Source organism: Macaca mulatta, chromosome 3 (assembly GCF_049350105.2).
Source record: "Macaca mulatta isolate MMU2019108-1 chromosome 3, T2T-MMU8v2.0, whole genome shotgun sequence".
Taxonomy (NCBI): domain Eukaryota; kingdom Metazoa; phylum Chordata; class Mammalia; order Primates; family Cercopithecidae; genus Macaca; species Macaca mulatta.
The window spans coordinates 141,811,683-141,831,976 of record NC_133408.1 but is presented as its reverse complement, the minus strand read 5'-3'; the positions used below and the strand labels follow the sequence as shown (position 1 = coordinate 141,831,976).

Genomic DNA, 20,294 nt, shown 5'->3' with positions numbered 1-20,294 from the left:
GAAGAAAGCTACAAGTCTTGTCATTCATTTAGTAAGTTTTTACGTAGTCTCCCTGTTTTCATACCAGCATTTCACTTCTCTTTTCTGTGAGCGATACCCCTCATCTTGGAGCCACTCTGATTCAGTTTTGCTGAGGACCATACCTCCTGTTCCCTTAGGAGTGTGTGTTTGTGGGTATTCTGCTCTATTTCCTAGCACCCTCGGATTTCTGAGCTTTTCTGGGGTATTGCAGGGTAAAGAGGATTGTTTGTTATTATCTCTCCCATTATGCTAAGGCATTTACCATTCTACCATTAGCTTTTTGTCTTTATACATTGTATTTCAGGTAATAGTTACAGTATCTCCTAGTTATGTCAGAAGTGGAGTATGTGTTTGTCTCTTTTTTCCTACTGTTTGGGTTTTTTTTTTTTTTTTTTTTTTTGAGAAGGACTCTCACTCTTTCACCCAGGCTGGAGTGCAGTGGCACAATCTTGCTCATTGCAACCTCTGCCTCCCAAGTTCAAGCGATTCTCCTGCCTCAGCCTCCCAAGTAGCTGGGACTACAGGTGCCCACCACCATGCCCAGCTAATTTTTGTGTTTTTGTAGAGATGGGGTTTCACTGTGTTGGCCAACTCCTAACCTCAGGTGATCTGCCTGCCTCTGCCTCCCAAAGTGCTGGGATTACAGGTGTGAGCCACCATGCTCGGCCTGTTTGGGTATATTTTTAAGAGACAGGAATCTTGCTCTGTTGCCCAGGTTGGAATGCAGTGGCACTGTCTTAGCTCAATGTAACCTTGAACTCCTGAGCTCAGAGGATCTTCCTGCTTCACCCTCCCCAGTAGCTAGGACTACAGGTGTGCAACCACGCCCTGATACAGTTACTCTTTTTGAGCTGATATACGTCTGTTATAAAGGCATGATATTTTCACAGGGTGATTGTTAGAATGAACATAGTATATTGTAGAACCTGGCATATTGTTAGGCATTCGTAAGGGATGCTAGTTCCTGACCTTACTTTCATACCTAACACATTGGAGACATGTAGTTTCACAAGTAAGTGTAATTTGTCTAATTTTCCCATGGTGTCCTGGTTTCTGAGACCACCTGATAGTTAGAATGAACCATACTAACTTTTTGAAAGAAGTTTGTATTTCAGAAGTTTTAAGTTGGTTATAATAAATCTCATTAATTTTTCACCAATCTCAAGTGAATTAAACTTTTCAAGTAATGGATAAACTACCTAACATAGGATATTGAAAAATAATGATAAACTTGTAACTTCAAAACATTTTCATTTTGAGTATACATTAAACTTTATGTTGTATATTTTATATTTTCTTGAATTACAGATTGAAAAATTTAACTTTTAATCACAAGATTTTTAATTAATACAAAAGAAACCAGTGTACTTTGAATTCTGGGTGTACTCATTATGCTACTTCAACAGTTTTTTTCACCTCCCCATCTCCACTTATTTATTTATTTTTGGCTCTAGCATTTTAAAGCCTATTCCAGATGTAAATAATTTTACCAAGAAACAATTAGGACTGATTTTTTTTTCCCATTACATAACTAATAGTGCTTATGAAGTTTAAATAGTAGCCAGGCACGGTGGCTCATGCCTGTAAACCCAGCACTTTGGGAGGCTGAGGTGGGTGGATCACCTGGGGTCAGAAGTTCAAAACTAGCCTGGCCAACATGGTGAAACCCCGTCACTATCAAGAATACAAAAATTAGCTGTGTTGGGCGCCTGTTATCCCAGCTACTTGGGAGGCTGAGACAGGAGAATCACTTGAACCTGGGAGGTGGAGGTTGCAGTGAGCCAAGATGGCGCCATTGCACTCTACCCTGGGTGACAGGTGATGAGCGAAACTCCATCTCAAAAAAATAAAGTTTTAATTGTGTGTGTGTGTAAATGTGTAAATATACAAGTGAGATTCTTCCTTTACCCCAAACTATCATTAATTGATGTATCTGTGATATCTCAACCCCCATACTGTCATTAATTTGGTATATTGCCCATCTAGAATAGATTTGCTTCTATATTTTCCAGATTAGCTCTTGTTAAAAAAATTTTTAAAAATTGTGATAAAATACATGTACCTTGACTCTTTAATATGACATTGACTTTTTGAAGATACCAGTCCAGCATACTTATTATCATGCAAATTTTCCTGTATTCATAATTTTTAAATAGTTATCTTATTGTGGTGATACTTACTTTATATTTCTTGTAAATTGGAAGTTAGCTATAAAGACTCTGTTAAATTCAGGTTAAACAGTTTGGGTGAGAGTGTTTCCTAGGTGCTCATATTACATCAGGAGGCATACAGTCTTTAGATTGTCTCATTATTAATGGTGTTAAATTTGATTACTTGATTAAGGTGACCACTAGGTCTCTCCATTGTAATGATTCTTTTTTTTTTTTTGAGACGGAGTCTTGCTCTGTCACCCAGGCTGGAGTGCAGTGGCTTGATCTCAGCTCACTGCAACCTCTGCCACCCGGGTTCCAGCGATTCTCCTGCCTCAGCCTCCTGGGTAGCTGGGATTACAGGCGCATGCCACCATGCCCAGCTAAGTTTTGTGTTTTTAGTAGAGACAGGGTTTCATCATGTTGACCAGGCTGGTCTTAAACTCCTGACCTCAGGTGATCCGCCTGCCTCGGCCTCATGATTACAGGCATGAGCCACCACACCTGGCCTGTAATGGTTCGTTTTTATATTTGCATTTAGCTTGTAATCTGTGGGGTGATGCTTTGTGAATATCCAATTCCCTGACTATCTTTTACTTAATAACATTTTCTTTCTTGTTTTTTTGTTTTTTTCTGAGATGAAGTCTCACTTTGTTGCCAAGGCTGGAGTGCAGTCATGTGATCTTGGTTCACTGTAACCTCTGCCTCCCAGGTTCAAGCAATTCTCCTGCCTCAGCATCCCAAGTAGCTGGGATTACAGGTGCCTGCCACCATACCCGCCTAACTTTTGTATTTAATTTCTTTTCTTTTCTTTTTTTTTTTTTTGAGATGGAATCTTGCTTTTGTCGCCCATGGTGGAGTGCAATGGTGCGATCTTGGTTCATTGCAACTTCTGCCTCCCGAGTTCAAGCGATTTTCCTGCCTTGGACTCCTGAGTAGCTGGGATAACAGGTGCCTGCCACTACGCTCGGCTAATGTTTTGTAGTTTTAGTAGAGATGGGTTTTCACCATGTTGGCCAGGCTGGTTTTGAGCTCCTGACCTTATGATCTGCCCGCCTTGGCCTCCCAAAGCGCTGGGATTACAGGCATGAGCCACTGCGCCCAGCAACTTTTGTATTTTTGATAGAGACAGGTTTCACTGTGTTGGCTAGACTGGTCTCCAACTCCTGACCTCAAGTGATCTGCCCGCCTCGACCTCCCAAAGTGCTGGTATTACAGGCATGAACCACTAGGCCTGGCCTTAATGGCATTATATTGTTAATTATCCCAGCCTAACCATTTCACTGGGGGTTAAAGAATGATGCCAAATGATTTCTAAATATAAAATGAATTATTTTGGGGGGTGGGAAATTCAGTATAAATTGCTCCTCCTATGTCTAGTTTAAAATTTGGCAATCTATTTTTATTTCGGATACCAGAGTAAATACTGTAAGTTTATTGTTATCTGTATGGTCAGAATCTTGTGGTAAACACTTTTATTGAATTCTTAATTCACCATACTTTGAATTTTGGAAGGCCACTTGCACAGTGCTTGTAGATAAAGATTGATTGTAGTAGTCCAGTTACAGTTGGTAATCTATTACAATATTGGTAACATGGCCAAAAATAAAAAAGCCCTGCCAATTTTTAAATATAGCAAATATGTATTACTGATACTGTGTATAATTTAAAATTATAATCTCTATTCCATGATGCCCTCTCTTGGCTAATATAGATTAACTGTATACCCATATGAATTCCCATTAAACTAGATTTTTTTTTTTTGAGACAGAGTCTCACTCTGTCACCCAGGCTGGAGTGCAGTGGCGCGATCTCAGCTCATTGCAACCTCTGCCTCGGTTCAAGTGATTCTCATGCCTCAGCCACCCAAGTAGCTGGAGTTACAGTTGTGTGCCACCATGCCCAGCTAATTGTATTTTTAGTAGAGACAGGGTTTCACCCTGTTGACCCAACTGGTCTTGAATGCCCGACCTCAAGTGATCCACCCGCCTTGGCTTCCCAAAGTGCTGGGATTACAGGCTTGAGCAACTGCGTCTGGCCTTGAACTAGATTTCATGAAGTCCTTTAGAGTAGGTATTGTTTTAGTGATCATTTATGACCTTTCCCTTACACTCAGTGATTAATCTGAAGAAAAAATATATAATACCTTTTTATTAAGAAATTAATTTTATCAACCATGTTTGCATTGCATATTTAAGTAGCTACTTTTGTTAGCTTTTTTTTTTTTTTTTTGAGATGGAGTCTTGGTCTGTCGCCGAGGCTGGAGTGCAGTGGTGTGATATCGGCTCACTGCAAGCTCTGCCTCCTAGGTTCATGCCATTCTCCTGCCTCAGCCTCCCCAGTAGCTGGGACTACAGTCGCCCGCCACCACGCCTGGCTAATTTTTTGTATTTTTAGTAGAGACAGGGTTTCACTGTGTAAGCCAGGATGGTCTCGATCTCCTGACCTCGTGATCCGCCCACCTCAGCCTCCCAAAGTGCTGGGATTATAGGCGTGAGCCACCGCGCCCAGCCAGCTTTTTTTATAGAAGGGTATATGTTTCCTGTAGATATTTAACTTAGAACCACTTTCACTGTTTGTCATTGGAGCAATATATGGAAAGCAGATATCCTGGGATAATATTCTGGTTGGATCACTGATGAATTTTATATCTTAAAGGAATGAATATTCACTATTATTCAGTTTTCTCATTTGAGAATAATGAAAGTACCAAAATTTGTAAATTTTGTCAAGCACTTCTCTCTTTTTTTAAATTATAGATGACTGGCATCTATATCAGGCACTTTCGAGATAGGTCATAAGCTTATGCAGTGAGTACTTGGGTGCACCATGAGCTGGGATATGAGCTCTTTGAGGACAGAAATAGTAATAATAATAGCCAAAATGTATAGACCTGTACTTAGCTCTTTACATATACTGTGGTTTTATATAATTTTCACTAGTCCTTTAAAGTTTAATTAGATGTTAGCCTTTCATAAATACTGTATGGGAGTTCAGAAAATTTAAATATAAAATAAGTTGTAAATCTAGGTTTCAGATCTTTAGATAGTCTGATTTCAGAGCCCCAACTCTCAAGTACCATGCAAACTTTGTTAAATTTGTTTTTAAATCTCCTTCATCTAGAATCATACCTTGGGTTATGAGACTATCAAATGAATGAACTGGGTTTTGGAGGAAGAGTAGAATTTAGGTAAATGGAGATGATGGAGACAGGCTTGTTTGGGGTTGGGAGGTGGGATGGTGTGAATAAGATTGTAGAGGCAGGAGGGTGTGTGGCATGTTCAGTAGTCTGGGAAGAGAACCATTGGCTGAGATAGATGCTTTTGTACAAAGTTGGAAGTTAAGATGGCATGGCAGTTGAAAGTTGGCCACAGTGTGCCTTCCTTTTGCCAGGATGAGGAGTTCAGACAATTTTTTTTTTTTTTTGAGACAGAGTGTTGCTCTGTAGCCCAGGCTGGAATGCAGTGGCACGATCTTGGCTCACTGCATGCTCCGCCTTCTGGGTTCACGCCATTCTCCTGCCTCAGCCTCCCCAGTAGCTGGGACTACAGGCGCCCACCACCACGCCCGGCTAATTTTTTGTATTTTTAGTAGAGACGGGGTTTCACTACGTTAGCCAGTATGGTCTCGATCTCCTGACTTTGTGATCCACCTGCCTCGGCCTCCCAAAGTGCTGGAATTATAGGCGTGAGCCACTGCGCCCGGCCAAGTTCAGACTATTTTGTGTGCAACAGCAAGACACAGTTTTTTAGGAGGGTGATAATATATTTAAATTGGTATTTTAGCAGTAATAACTTTGGCATTGTGTAGGATGGATTGGCTGAGAGAAGAATTGGAGACAGATATTGAAGACTACTGTATTAGTGAAATGAAGTGATTTTACTGAAAAAATGATTGGTATACTTGGACATGGAAAGGAAGACCTAGAGAGAAACATATGATAAAGCATCTTGATTATTGAATGTGTAGCAAGAAAGGAGGATTCAGAGATATTTTCATGGCTTCCGATGAAGAGAATAAGCATATCACTGAAAAATTGCGAGTTGGCCCGCCGGAGAACTGAGTTTGAAATGTAGTCCGGTACCTTATATTAGAGTTTTGTCATCAGATAGAACTCAACATTAGTGGTGAGTCAGTGGTAAGGGTTAAAAATAACTGCTTGACATAGAAGGGATTCTGTTTTGTATGTGTATGTGTATGTGTATGTGTATGTTTGCCTGCCTGTGTGGAGGGACCCTTTTAGAACTCACAGGGGCAGATAGCAGTAGTCTCTCCTCTCCCCTCCCCTCCCCTCCCCTCCCCTCCCCTCCCCTCCCCTCCCCTCCCCTCCCCTCCCCTCCCCTCCCCTCTCCTACCCTCCCCTCCCCTCTCCTCCCCTCCCCTCCCCTCCTCTCTCCTCTCCTTTTTTTTATTTTTTATTTTATTTTTATTTTTTAAAACCAGAACATTTATTGCATGACTAATCGTTGACATTCTTAAGATGAACTAGATGCTGCAACAGCTGCCCTCTTGGGTTTAGGTGTTGTTCCTTCACAGAATCCATGCCTGAATCTGCGGTATACAATTTTTAGGTGCCTCATTCGACCAGTTCCGGTGGTATTTCGTCTTTTAGCCTTGGCACTCCAGTTATACTTTCTCTTGCGCTTGGCAGGGTAGCCACATTTGCCACAGGTCGACTTCCGCCTTAGAGCCACAGCGGCGGCACAATGTGTGCATCTTATTGCGACGCTTTCCAAACGATGACGTTCCCTTCGTCATCTCGCTTCTGCAGCCGAGACCAGAGAGCTCTTTTCTTTTCTCTTTTCTCTTTTTTCTCTTCTCTCCTCTCTCCTCTCTTCTCTCTCTTCTTCTCTCCTCTTCTCTCTTCTCTTCTCTTCTCTTCTCAGACAGAATCTTACTCTGTCACCCAGGCTGGAGTGCAGTGGCACAATCTTGGCTCACTGCAACCTCCGCCTCCTGGGTTCAAGCGATTCTCTTGCCTCAGCCTCCCGATTAGCTGGAATTACAGGTGCCCGCCACTACACCTGGCTAATTTTTGTATTTTTAGTAAAGACGGGGTTTCACCATAATGGCCAGGCTTGTCTCAAACTCCAGACCTCAGGTGATCCCCCTGCCTTGGCCTGCGAAAGTGCTGGGATTATAAGCGTGAGCCACCGTGCCCGGCCAATAGTTACTTTTTTTAATGAGGAGCAAATAATCTAGAGTCCTCCTTAGTTCCTAGGTAACAAAATTAACTGTTTAGAGTCTTCCATCCCCACCACCCTAATTTTCTTTTTTCTTTTTTTCTTTTTCTTTTTTTTTTTTTTTTTTTACCGTCAATAAGAAATTTACTTGTTTTAAAAAAATCCAAATGCTGGCATTGTCCAGAAAAATTTAACAGGTTTATTTATAATTATTACAAAGTTGAACTGCTGAAACTTGTTCACTGAAACATTTTAACTTGCATTAATGCTTTACGCCTCTGCATTTATATTAAAAATTCACACACAAATGAAAATGGAAAAACTGCCAATACCTGATTTCTGTCCCCTATTTTTCCACTTGCAATCATATACTTAGGTACCTTTTGACCCCATGGAAAAAAAATATGTAACGTTCAGAACTACCAATAACAGGAAGAAGAGAATTTTTTTTTTTTTTTTTTGAGAATGAAATGTTTCCCATCATAGTGGCTTCTTAAGCACGTTCTCCACGTATGCGGCGTGCTAGCTGGATGTCTTTTGGCATAATTGTTACACGTTTGGCATGGATAGCACACAGGTTGGTGTCTTCAAAAAGGCCAACCAGATAGGCCTCACTTGCCTCCTGCAAAGCACCGATAGCTGCGCTCTGGAAGCGCAGATCTGTTTTAAAGTCCTGAGCAATTTCTCGCACCAGACGCTGGAAGGGAAGTTTGTGAATCAGAAGTTCAGTGGACTTCTGATAACGTCTAATTTCACGGAGCGCCACAGTACTAGACCTGTAACAATGAGATTTCTTCACCCCTCCAGTAGAGGGCGCACTCTTGCGAGTGGCTTTTGTAGCCAGTTGCTTCCTGGGTGCTTTACCACTGGTCGATTTGCGGGCATTCTGCTTTGTACGAGCCATGGTACAGAGACCTCCTTACTTACCCCCCTTCTCCTTCGGCTGGAGCTCGGCGAGCGAGAGGCGGCGCTGGCCTTAGAGAGCGACGGCCCCCTAATTTTCATTGTCTGTCTTCTGCCACTAATTTCAGCATTTGGTTTGGTTTTGGGCCCTTTGTACTCTTCTTTCTGGCTTTTGCTTATTGCCCTGGTAGTTTTCTCGTGTCCATTGTTAGCACTCCTCAAATTTTAACTTAGTCCACTTTTAAATCTATATAAATTGCTTCCTTGACATTTAATATGTCCTTAGATTTTTTTTTTTTTTTTTTTTGAGACGGAGTCTTGCTCTGTCACCCAGGCTGGAGTGCAGTGGCGGCGTGATCTTGGCTCACTGCAACCTCTGCTTCCTGGGTTCAAGCAGTTCTCCTGCCTTAGCCTCCCGAGTAGCTGGGATTACAGGCGCCTGCCACTGCACCCTGGCTAATTTTTGTATCTTTAGTAGAGACAGGGTTTCACCATGTTGGCCAGGCTGGTCTCGAACTCCTGACCTTGTGATCCGCCCACCTCGACCTCCCAAAGTGCTGGGTTTACAGATGTGAGCCACCGTGCCTGGCCAGATATTTTTTAAGACTGTAGAATTAATATGTTCAAAACTTTTAGTCTTCTTTATCCAGGTTTGTCTTGCTATGTATATTCCTTGTCTCAGTACCATATACCTAGTGGCTCAGTCTTGAAAACTGGGTTTGTACCCTCTGCTGTCATTTAACTTGTAGCCAAATCTGGTTACCACTCACTGTCTTTCGTATCTTTCCACTTTTGCTCTGTCTTTTCTACTAGTCTTAGTTCAAATTACCATTGTCTCTTGCCAGGATTATTGCACAGTTGCCTCCTTAGTGGGCTCCCTACTTCAGATCCATGTGCTTTCACTTCATTCTTTATGCTATATGGTCAGAGTGATAACCAGATATCTAAATGCATATCTAGTGTACAGCCATACCACCCTGAACCATGTATTTCATCTAAATGCATGTCTAATCATCTCACTTTTCTGTTGCTGGGATGAAGTTCAGATTCCTTGAAATGTCTTCCAGAGCTCTGGATGATCATATTCTTGTTTTGTTCTTCAGGTTCTTCTCAGTGCTCCTCACCGCCTAGAACTTTCTCCACCCATTTTCTTTCCGTCCCCAGCTTCACACTTTTACTACACCTAGCTAATGTCTGCTCATCTCTCTAGGTCTCAACTTGAAAGGGAGGCCTGTGCTCCTCTATGACTAGGTTAGGTTCCCTTCACTTTGTTCTTCTCTTATGCTGACTTTCTTTACTTCATTTTCTTGTTTTTTGTTGTTTCTGAGATGGAGTCTCGCTCTGTTGCTCAGGCTGGAGTGCAGTGGCGCGATCTTGGCTCACTGTAACCTTTGCCTCCTGGGTTCAAGTGATTCTCCTGCCTCAGCCTCCTGATTAGCTGGGATTACAGGCGCCTGCCACCATGCCTGGCTAATTTTTGTATTTTCAGTAGAGATGGGTTTCACCATGTTGGCCTGGCTGGTCTCAAACTCCTGATCTCAAGTGATTTGCCTGCCTCAACCTCCCAAGGTGCTAGGATTACAGGCTTGAGCCACCATGCCCAGCCTTCTTTCCTTCATTTTAGTAACTTGTTTGTCCTCTTTGCAAGACTGTAAGTTCTGTGAAAGCTGGGTCTGTGATTATCTTCTTTTGGATCAGACCTTCAACTTCTGGATACATAGTTGGGAACTGAATGAATTGCAGTACATTTCAGCCCTTTTTAGCTGCTCAGAAGAGATGCCTGATTGTCATTTAGAAAAACAATTGGCTGGTATTTCAAACTGAAAACAGCAGAAGGGTGATAATGGGATAAGAAGTTGATCAGCAGCTCACAGACAACAGGCAAATTGTCAAGTGGAAAGGAAATAAACTGTGTGGGTAATAGTAATCTAATTATATTTCACAAATTGAGTTATCAGAATTGCCATTTTGTATACTCTAACTTCACATAGTTGAAACTTATCACTACATTGTATAAAGAAGATCTTTTGCATATTAAATTTTTTTTTTTTAACTATTTTTATTTTTGGGAACACAGTCTTGCTGTCACCCAGGCCAGAGTTCAGTGGCTTGGTTATAGCCCACTGTAATGTCGAACCCCTGGGCTCATGCAATCCCCTTGCCCAGCCTCCCAAGTAGCTAGGACTACAGGTGAGCACCACCACACCTGGCCGATTTAAAAAAAGTTTTTTTGTAGAGATGGCTTCTTGCTGTGTTGCTCAGGCTGGTCTTGAACTGCGTTCAGGCAATCCTCCTGTCTTAGCCTCTGAAAGTACTAGGATTACAAGTGTGAGCCACAGTGCCCAGCCTGTATTGTTAGTCTGAGTTTGTTTACAAAAGCTGTGTTAACCAACAACAGTTTGGGAATGGATAGATAGAAGTAAAGGAGGGAATACTTTTTCTTATTTTAGAATAGTGGCATTTTGAGTAATTGTTCTGTGTTCAGAAGGAACCATATTTAAGTACAGTGTAAATTTCTAGTAAAATTTTTACCTGTTTTGCATACTTCCATATATATAGAATTATGAGTGAAAACATACATGTTGTGTAATATACAATGGAAAAACCATAGCACTGAGAATCAGGAGGCCTTAGGAACAAATTCTTGCCCTACCACCCATTTGTGATCTGAAGGAAAGGAGTAAAACCTGTGTGAGGCTGAGGGTCTTCATCTGTAAAATAAGAGGTTTGAACCAAATACTGAAGGTTCTTTGTAAGCTCGTTTGACATTTTATAATTGTATGTTTTTTTTGTAATCATAATGAAAATTGCCTAATTAAATTTTCTAACTATAATAGTATATGTTCATTGTAAAAATAATTCAAATTTTAGGAAGAAAAACATCTGAAATACTATTATGTTTTAATGATTATATTTTCACTTAGTGTATTTTTTCACTTATATGTACATGTATATAATTTTTATGTGTATGCTTTTTTATATGTCTACAAATCTTATATATACATAAATGTTTTTTTTGTTTTTTTGTTTTTTTTTTTTTTTTTTTTGAGACAGAGTTTCGCTCTGTTATCCAGGCTGGAGTGCAGTGGTGCAGTCTTGGCTCACTGCAGCCTCCACTCCAGGTTCAAGCCGTTTTCCTGCCTCTGCCTCCCGAGTAGCTGGGATTACAGACACCTGCCATCATGCCTGGCTAATTTTTGTGTATTTGTAGAGACGGGTTTCTCCATGTTGGCCAGGCTGGTCTTAAACTCCTGACCTCAGGTGATCCACCGTCCTCAGCCTCCCAAAGTGCTGGGATTACAGGCGTGAGCCATTGTGCCTGGCCACATATGTGATTTTTTTAATGTACACAACGTTGTTTATGTGTTCTGCAACCTGCTTTTTTCATTTAGCAGTATATTAGAAATACTGTTCCATGTCAATACATGTAGAACTATATTATCAATTTTAATTGCTTACCTAGTATTCCTATTTGCATTATATGTATAAACCATAATATATTTAACTCATAAAAGAAACATTATATTCTTTTTTCTGTTGTAAATGATGCTAAAATAAAACTTCATGTATGGGCATTTATTCATTTAAAACTTAGGATAAAGTTCTAAAAGTTAAATTATAGAGGGTAAGGGGAAAGTTAAAGATATATACACTTTAAATTTTGATAAATAATGCTTTCCTGAAAGATAAACAATTTGCTATATCACTTGCATTATATATGAGACTGTCCAGGCCGGGCGCGGTGGCTCAAGCCTGTAATCCCAGCACTTTGGGAGGCTCACGAGGTCAGGAGATCGAGACCATCCTGGCGAACACGGTGAAACCCCGTCTCTACTAAAAAATACAAAAAACTAGCCGGGCGAGATGGCGGGTGCCTGTAATCCCAGTTACTTGGGAGGCTGAGGCAGGAGAATGGCGAAACCCGGGAGGCGGAGCTTGCAGTGAGCTGAGATCTGGCCACTGCACTCCAGCCCGGGCGGCAGAGCGAGACTCCGTCTCAAAAAAAAAAAAAAAAAAAAAAAAAAATATATATATATATATATGAGACTGTCCATTTTTTACATTCTTTCCAATGCTGTTTTCTCAGATTTCAAAATCCACGTTTTGATTGTTGGAAATTTTATGATTTGCATTTATTAATGATTAAGATTAAACACATTTTCACATTTCACTTAAATGTTCATGTGCTTTGCCAAGTCTGAGGGACTTATCCTTTTCTTTTTTTAAAAATTGGTTTGTGAAACTTTGTATATTAGACATATTATCCCTTTACTGTTGCAGTTTTTTTCTCTCTAAACTATCATTAGTTCATAAACATTATTTAAGGGAGTTGTGCTTGGTCTTTCTTTCATACGGAAGTTTTATGTTTTTATGTACTCAAATTGATCAGTAATTTAATTTTTTGGCTTTTCTCTCTCTCCTTTTTTTTTTTTTTGATGGAGTCTCACTCTGTTGCCCAGGCTAGAGCGCAGTGGTGTGATCTCAGCTCACTGCAAGCTCCGCCTCCCGAGTTCACGCCATTCTCCTGCCTCAGCCTCCCGGGTAGCTAGGACTACAGGCATCCGCCACCATGCCTGGCTAATTTTTTGTATTTTTAGTAGAGACGGGGTTTCACCGTGTTAGCCAGGATGGTCTTGATCTCCTGACCTCGTGATCTGCCCACCTCGGCCTCCCAAAGTGCTGGAATTACAGGTGTGAGCCACCGCCCCCATCCTCTCTCTTTTTTTTTTTTTTAAAAAAAATGAAGACACAGTCTTACTGTGTTGCCCAGGCTGATCTCAAACTCCTGGCCTCAAGCAGTCCTCATGCCTTGGCCTCTTCCAGTGTTGGGATTATAGGTGTGAGCCACTTCACTTGGCTGTTCTGGCTTTTATTTCTTAGAAATGTTATTTCTACCTTTAGTTCATAAAAATATTTTCTTAAATAGCCTATTATTATTTTATATGACATTATTGATTAAAATCTTTGCTCTGTTTAGAATTTATTTAGACACAAAATTAGGAATCCAAATTAATTTTGTTCTAGTAATTAGTTGTTTTAACATCATTTATTGAATAGTCCTTCCTTTCCACAAAGATGTAGAATGCTAATGTTTATCATACTAAAATCATATGTGTAGTTGGGTCTGTTTTTAGATTTACACTTTTTTACATTTACCTCTGTAAATTTGTTTCTGCTCAACTAATACCCTCATTACTCTATCTTTAGGAGAGATTTGATATCTATAGGGCAAAAATCCTGATACTCTTATTCAGAATTTTCCTGGCTTTTTGAAACATTAAACTTATTGCAATTGTAATTTACATAAAATACATTTACCCTTTTTTAGGTATATAGTTTTATGAGTTTTGATGAATAGTTGATAGCCACCAGCAGAGTAATGACATAGCAGATTTTTATCGCAGCAGAGAGTTCTCTCTTGCTACTCAGTGCTCTCCCATCATCTTTAATCCGAGGGTGATCTGTTTTCTGTCCCAATAGTTTTGCCTTTTTTAGAATGTCATATAAGTTGAATCAAACACTAGCTTTTTCTGTCTAGCTTTTTTCACTTGTTATATTGCTTTCGAGATCCATTAGTACAGTTGTATGAATCCATTTATTTTTGTTTCTAAGTAGTAATTCCTTTTGTGGAGATAGCACAATTTGTTGCTACAAATTGGTGGACATTTGGATTGTTTCTGGTATTTGAAGATTATGAGTAAGCCTGCCCTAAACATTCACATAGAAATCTTGTAGTGGGCGGCCGGGCACGGTGGCTCATGCCTGTAATCCCTGTACTTTCGGAGGCTGAGGCGGTCAGATCACAAGGTTAGGAGATCAAGACCGTCCTGGCTGACACGGTGAAACCCCGTCTCTACTAAAAATACAAAAAAATTAGCCAGGCATGGTGGCAGGTGCCTATAGTCCCAGCTACTCGGGAGGCTGAGGCAGGAGAATGGCGTGAACCCGGGAGGTGGAGCTTGCAGTGAGCCGAGATCGTACCCCTACCTTCCAGCCTGGGGGACAGAGTGAGACTCCGTCTCAAAAAAAAAAAAAAAAAAAAAAAATCTTTTAGTGGGCTGTATGTGGTGACTCATGCTTGTAATCCCAGCGCTTTGGGAGACTGAGATGGGCGGATCACCTGAGGGTGGGGAGTTTGAGACCAGCCTGACCAACATGGTGAAACCCCATCTCTACTAAAAATACAAAAATTAGGCGTGGTGGCATGTGTCTGTAATCCCAGCTACTTGGGAGACTGAGACATGAGAATTGCTTGAACCTGGGAGGCAGAGGTTGCAGTGAGCTGAGATTGTACCACTGCACTCCAACCTGGGCAACAGAGTAAGACTCCATCTCAAAAAAAAAATAAGTTTGGAGTGGATATATGTTTTCATTTTTCTTGGGTGAATACCTAGCAGTGGGATTTTTTTTTTTTTTTTTTTTTTTGGTGACAGTCTCACTCTGTTGCCCAGGCTGGAGTGTAGTGGTGTGATCTTGGCTAGGTGATTCTTGTGCCTCAGCCTCCCAAGTAACTGGGATTACAGATGCCCGCCACCACACACGGGTAATTTTTAAAAAATTTTTAGTCGAGATGGGGGTCTCACCATGTTGGCCAGGAAGGTCTCGAACTCCTAGCCTCCAGTGATCATGCCTGCGGTAGCCTCTCAAAGTGCTGGAATTACAGGCATGAGACACTGTGCCTGGCCCTAGCAGTGGAATTGTTGGGCTGTTAGGTGTAAGTGGGCTGTTAAGTATGTTTAAGTTCACAAGAAACTGCCAAACTGTTTTCCAAAGTAGTTATATTTTTCATTTCTCCCAACTCTGTTTTTGCCTTATTCAGACCTCCCCTCAAGAAAGACTCCCAACTCTTGATATTGCCAGTTTAAAAATCTTCAGCCATTCTAGTAGATGCATAGTAGTAGTTCATTGTGGTTTTAATTTGCATTACGCTAATGAAGAGTGATTTTGAGCATCTTTTCATGTACTTGTTTTCTATATATATTTCTTTGATGAGTTGTCTGTTCAAAGTGTCACTGGGTTGTTTTCTTATTATCAAATTGTGAAAGTTGTTTACATATTCTGGGTACAAGTCCTTTATCAGATACATGTTTTGCAAATGTTTTCTACCATTCTCTGTCTTTTCATTCTCTTAATACTGTCTTTCACAGTTTTTCACAGCAGAAATTTATAAATTAATGAAGCCCACTTTATACTTTTATTTCTTTTATGGTTTGCATCTTTTGTTTCTTAACTTCAAAAGCTTTTCCTAACCCTAGATCACAGGATTTTCTCTCAGATTTTCTCTAGGCATTTTATAGGTTTAGGTTTTATATTTAGGTCTGCAATGCATTTTGAAAACTTCCGTCTGTAAGGTTTGGGTCAAGATTCCCTTTGTTTTTCTCTCTCTCTCTTTTTTTTTTTTTTTGGACACAGTCTCTCACTTTGTCACCCATACTGTGGAGTGTAGTGGTGTGATCATGGCTCACTGCAGTCTTGAACTCTTGGGCCCATATGATCCTCCCTCCTCTTACTCTTCGTGTGTTCTTGTGACTATTGTTATTGTAGTATTTTTGTCACTCTGTGTTACTGGGTGCTTTTGTAATAAAATTCTATTTATATTTAATAATAATGGCTATATTTGTCCAGTGCTTAAAATTAGGTATTGCACATAGTGTTGGAAACAATGCATATGTTGCCTGTTACAAAAATTGTGAAAGACAGACCGGGCGTGGTGGCTCACGCCTATAATTCCAGCACTTTGGGGGGCCGAGGTGGGTGGATCACCTGAGTTTGGGAGTTGAAGACCAGACTGACCAACATGGAGAAACCCTGGGTCTACTAAAAATACAAAATTAGCTGGGTGTGGTGCTGCATGCCTGTAATCCCAGCTACTCGGGAGGCTGAGGCAGGAGAATCGCTTGAACCTAGGAGGCAGAGGTTGCAGTGAGCCGAGATTGTGCCATTGGACTCCAGCCTGGGCAACAAGAGTGAAACTCCGTTTAAAAAAAAAAAATTGTAAAAGACAAGTGTTATTATCTATACAGATGAGACTACTGAGGCACAACATGGTTAAGTAGCTTGCTTTGTGTCACTTGATCAGTTATTGGCAGAGCTAGAATTTGAGCTTAATATGTGTAATTATAAAGCCTGAATTATTTCTGTTATATCACAATACATTTAGGCTTTCTTTCTTTTCTTTCTTCCTTTCTTTTCTTTTCTCTTTCTTTCTTTCCTTTTCTTTTTTTTTCTTTCTTTCTCTCTCTGTCTCTCTTTCTCTCTCTCTTTCTCTCTTCCTTTCTTTTCTTCCTTTCCTTCCTTTCCTTTCTTTCCTTTCTTTGTTTCTTTCTTACAGAGTCTCACTCTGTCACACAGGCTGGAGTGCAGTGGTGTGATACTGGCTCACTGCAACATTAGTCTCCCAGGTTCAAGTGATTCTCATCCCTCAGACTCCCGAGTAGCTGGAATTACAGGCATGGGCCACCATGCCCGGCTACATTTTGTATTTTTAGTAGAGATGGGGTTTCACCATTTTGGTCGAATGACCTCAAGTGATCTATCTTCCTGCCTTGGCCTCCCAAAGTGCTGGGATTACAGGGGTGAGCCACTGTGCCCAGCCTGCTGCTTTCTTTCTTATGTGGATTTAAAAAACACTTATTTATGGCCTGCTTTGTGCTTGGGTGGGGGTGGAAGAAGGGGAGATACAAAGAGGAGAACTTTATATTTCTTTTTTTTTTTTTTTTTTTTTTTGAGACGGAGTCTCTCGCTCTGTAGCCCAGGCTGGAGTGCAGTGGCCGGATCTCAGCTCACTGCAAGCTCCGCCTCCCGGGTTCACGCCATTCTCCGGCCTCAGCCTCCCGAGTAGCTGGGACTACAGGCGCCCGCCACCTCACCCGGCTATTTTTTTTTGTATTTCTTAGTAGAGACGGGGTTTCACCGTGTTAGCCAGGATGGTCTCGATCTCCTGACCTCGTGATCCGCCCATCTCGGCCTCCCAAAGTGCTGGGATTACAGGCTTGAGCCACCGTGCCCGGCCTATATTTCTTGCCTTGAGATAATTTTTAATTTTATTAGAGAGAGAAATAGCTGCAATGTAAAATACACTGCTTATTGTTGGTAATTTTTTCCCTGCATATTGCTTTTTATTTGTCTTCTATGATTGCCTTCAAATGCTTATCAATAGTAATTTGTTTCTTTTTACTTAAATCCTTTTGCCCCCTGGAAACTTCATTCACATTGAGCATCACTTATATGCAAAGCACCATTCTAGGTTCTACAGAAGGTAGCAAAGAAGAGCAAGATATGATAATTGCAAAGGAGCTTAGAAAACAGGAGGGCAGATTGAGCAGTTATAGAAAAAATCAGAATTCAAATTATAAAAGAGGGAGGAGGAGGATATGGTCATTTGTGGTTGTGGGCATCGAAGAGTGCTTAGTGGAAGAAGCTAAATTTCACCTAGATCTTACAGGATGTGTAGGATTTTGGCAGGTGGAACTGGGATGGGCAATGACATTTTAGCTAAGGGATATTAGTAAAAATTATTAGAGTAAGATATTTGAATAATGATGAATCAAGTAATCTGGAATCTTGTTATATATGTGGGTGAACAGTTGAAGAAAAGGCAAAAAGAAGGTGAGTCTTAACTGAAGATTCTTGAATGACATATTGTGGGAGTTTTCTGTTTTTAGATAGGCAGAGGTAAGCTGGTTTGTTCATTCATTTTAAGCAGAAGAGAGTGATGTGGTAAACTATATATTGAAGGAACCTTTTTTGGTCACTGTGCTTACTTGGTGGAAAGGAAAGAAACTATAGGTATGGAAACCCTTTCTTTCAAAAGCTAGTGAGAATACAGTAGGTGGTGACTATGGAAAGGGAAAAAAGGACAGAAATATTTTAACAGAAGGATAAACTGAACTGGTCAAGTGATTTAGTGTTAGGGGAAAATTGAAGAAGGAAGTATTGGTGTTACTGAAAATTTTTTGTATTTGGATGTTGGATGAGGATGTGCCATTAACAGAGAATTGGAAGGAGAACTTCAACTGTTTTATATTAGAAAGATATTTTGGTGTTAAATATTCCTTATGGAGATGAAGATGTGGAGTTTGGCAGAGAGGTTGGGTTGGGAGATTTATTTGGAGATTAATTTGCCATGAGGTTATAGTTTACATCATGTGAGTACATTTTTAGAGGCAGTGTAGAGAAGAGAGAAGAATGCATAGGAGAGATCCTAGCTAAATGTCCCGGTTTGGATGGTAGGATTATGAGAATGAGGGAGTAGTCAGGTAGGATAGTACAGTTTCAGTGAAACTTGAGAAATTTTGAGAAGGAATCAATACTGTTATATTGCAGTGAGGTCCACGGAAAAAGGGCTGAGAAGCCACTGGACTTGTTAGCTTTGATTAGCTGTGTTAGGGAGGGGCTGTGATAAATCACTTCTTTCCCATTTACTGTTTGTAAAGTCCTTTCTCTTCTTTTTACTGTATCCTTCATCTCCTTCAATTTTTATTTTTGCTTATGTAATTCTAATCATTTTGTAGTGTAACTACTTTTCCTTCTGCTTCCCCATTTAAGTTCTGTACATTTCTCTTCTTCTGCCGCTGCTTGTTCTCTCATCCATTTCTAGCCATATATTATTCCTGGAAGGATATAGGAGAGGGAAGCGGAGGAATGTCGTTGTTGCTCAGTTCAGTTGATTTCATGGACTGCATTATTATGGTGTGAATTATGGCTCATATTCAGGGCAGGCAAAACTGATAGTGTGAAGCCTATTTGATATTTGTGCAGCAACAATATATTGTGACTGAAAGCTGTAGTATGAAATTCTGACATTTTCTTCTTTCTCTCTTTTTTTTTTTTTTTTGAGACGAACTTTCGCTTTGTTACCCAGGCTGGAGTACAGTGGTGCGATCTCGGCTTACCACAACCTCCGCCCCCTGGTTCAATCAGTTCTCACGTCTCAGCCTTCTGAGTAGCTGGGATTACAGGCGTGCGCCACCTCACCTGGCTAATTTTGTATTTTTAGTAGAGATGGGGTTTCACTATGTTGGCCAGGCTGGTCTCGAGTTTCTGACCTCAAGTGATCCACGCGGCTTGGCCTCCCAAAGTGCTGGGATTACAGGCATGAGCCACTGCGCCTGGCCGACATTTCTTAAGAACTTCCAGTGTGGATTTTTATGACACTGTAATTTCTAAAAAATGAATATAAAGAATATCCTGTACATCAAAATTTGTGGTTTGAAGAGTAAAAGCATGGCTTCTTTTTCTTAAAAACTGTTAAACCTAATACATAATGTATGTGTGTATGCATGTTCAGAATACCTATATAGTTTATTTTTTAATTCTAATTTTAATTTTTTTTTTTTTTTTGAGACAGAATCTTGCTCTGTCCCCCAGGCTGAGTGCGGTGGTGCGATCTTGGCTCACTGCAAGCTCCGCCTCCTGGCTTCATGCCATTCTCCTGCCTCAGCCTCCCGAGTAGCTGGGACTGCAGGCGCCCGCCACCACGCCTGGCTAATTTTTTGTATTTTTAGTAGAGACGGGGTTTCACCGTGTTAGCCAGGATGGTCTGGATCTCCTGACCTCGTGATCCACCTGTCTTGGCCTCCCAAAGTGCTGCGATTACAGGCGTGAGCCACTGTGCCCAGCCACTAATTTTAATTTTTTGAGATAAGGTCTCACTCTTTGCCCAGACTGGAGTGCAGTGGCATGATCACAGCTCACTGCAGCCGTCACCTGCTGGGTTTAAGCGATCCTCCTACTTCAGCCTCCCAAGTAGCTGGGACTGCAGGCATGTACCACCATGCCCAGTTAATTAAAAAAAATTTTTTTTGGCTGGGCGTGGTGGCTCACACCTGTAATCCTAGCACTTTGGGAGGCCGAGGTGGGAGGATCATGAGGTCAGGAGTTCAAGACCAGCCTGGCTAGCATGGTGAAACCCAATCTCTACTGAAAATACAAAAATTAGCTGGACATGGTGGTGTGTGCCTGTAATCCCAGCTACTTGGGAGGCTCAGGCAAGAGAATCACTTTAACCTGGGAGGCGGAGGTTGCTGAGATTGTG

The 20,294-nt window shown here is 41.0% G+C and overlaps 2 protein-coding genes and 1 pseudogene across 2 annotated transcripts in view; 1 reads left to right on the top strand and 2 right to left on the bottom strand.

Annotated features, from left to right (window-relative positions):
* RSBN1L (round spermatid basic protein 1 like) overlaps positions 1–20,294 on the top strand; it is a 95,623-nt gene that overhangs the window by 6,566 nt on the left and 68,763 nt on the right.
* On the bottom strand, positions 6,574–6,956 carry LOC114676998 (large ribosomal subunit protein eL37-like; annotated as a pseudogene).
* On the bottom strand, positions 7,474–10,640 carry LOC693939 (histone H3.3A-like). The gene has a single exon (XM_077997141.1). It carries the CDS (start codon positions 8,256–8,258, stop codon positions 7,848–7,850), a length of 411 nt encoding a protein of 136 aa, XP_077853267.1. The 5' UTR covers positions 8,259–10,640; the 3' UTR covers positions 7,474–7,847.

Coding starts and splice junctions, on each gene's coding strand:
- LOC693939 (XM_077997141.1), bottom strand. CDS start 8,258: ATGGCTCGTACAAAGCAGAATGCCCGCAAATCGACCAGTGGTAAAGCA.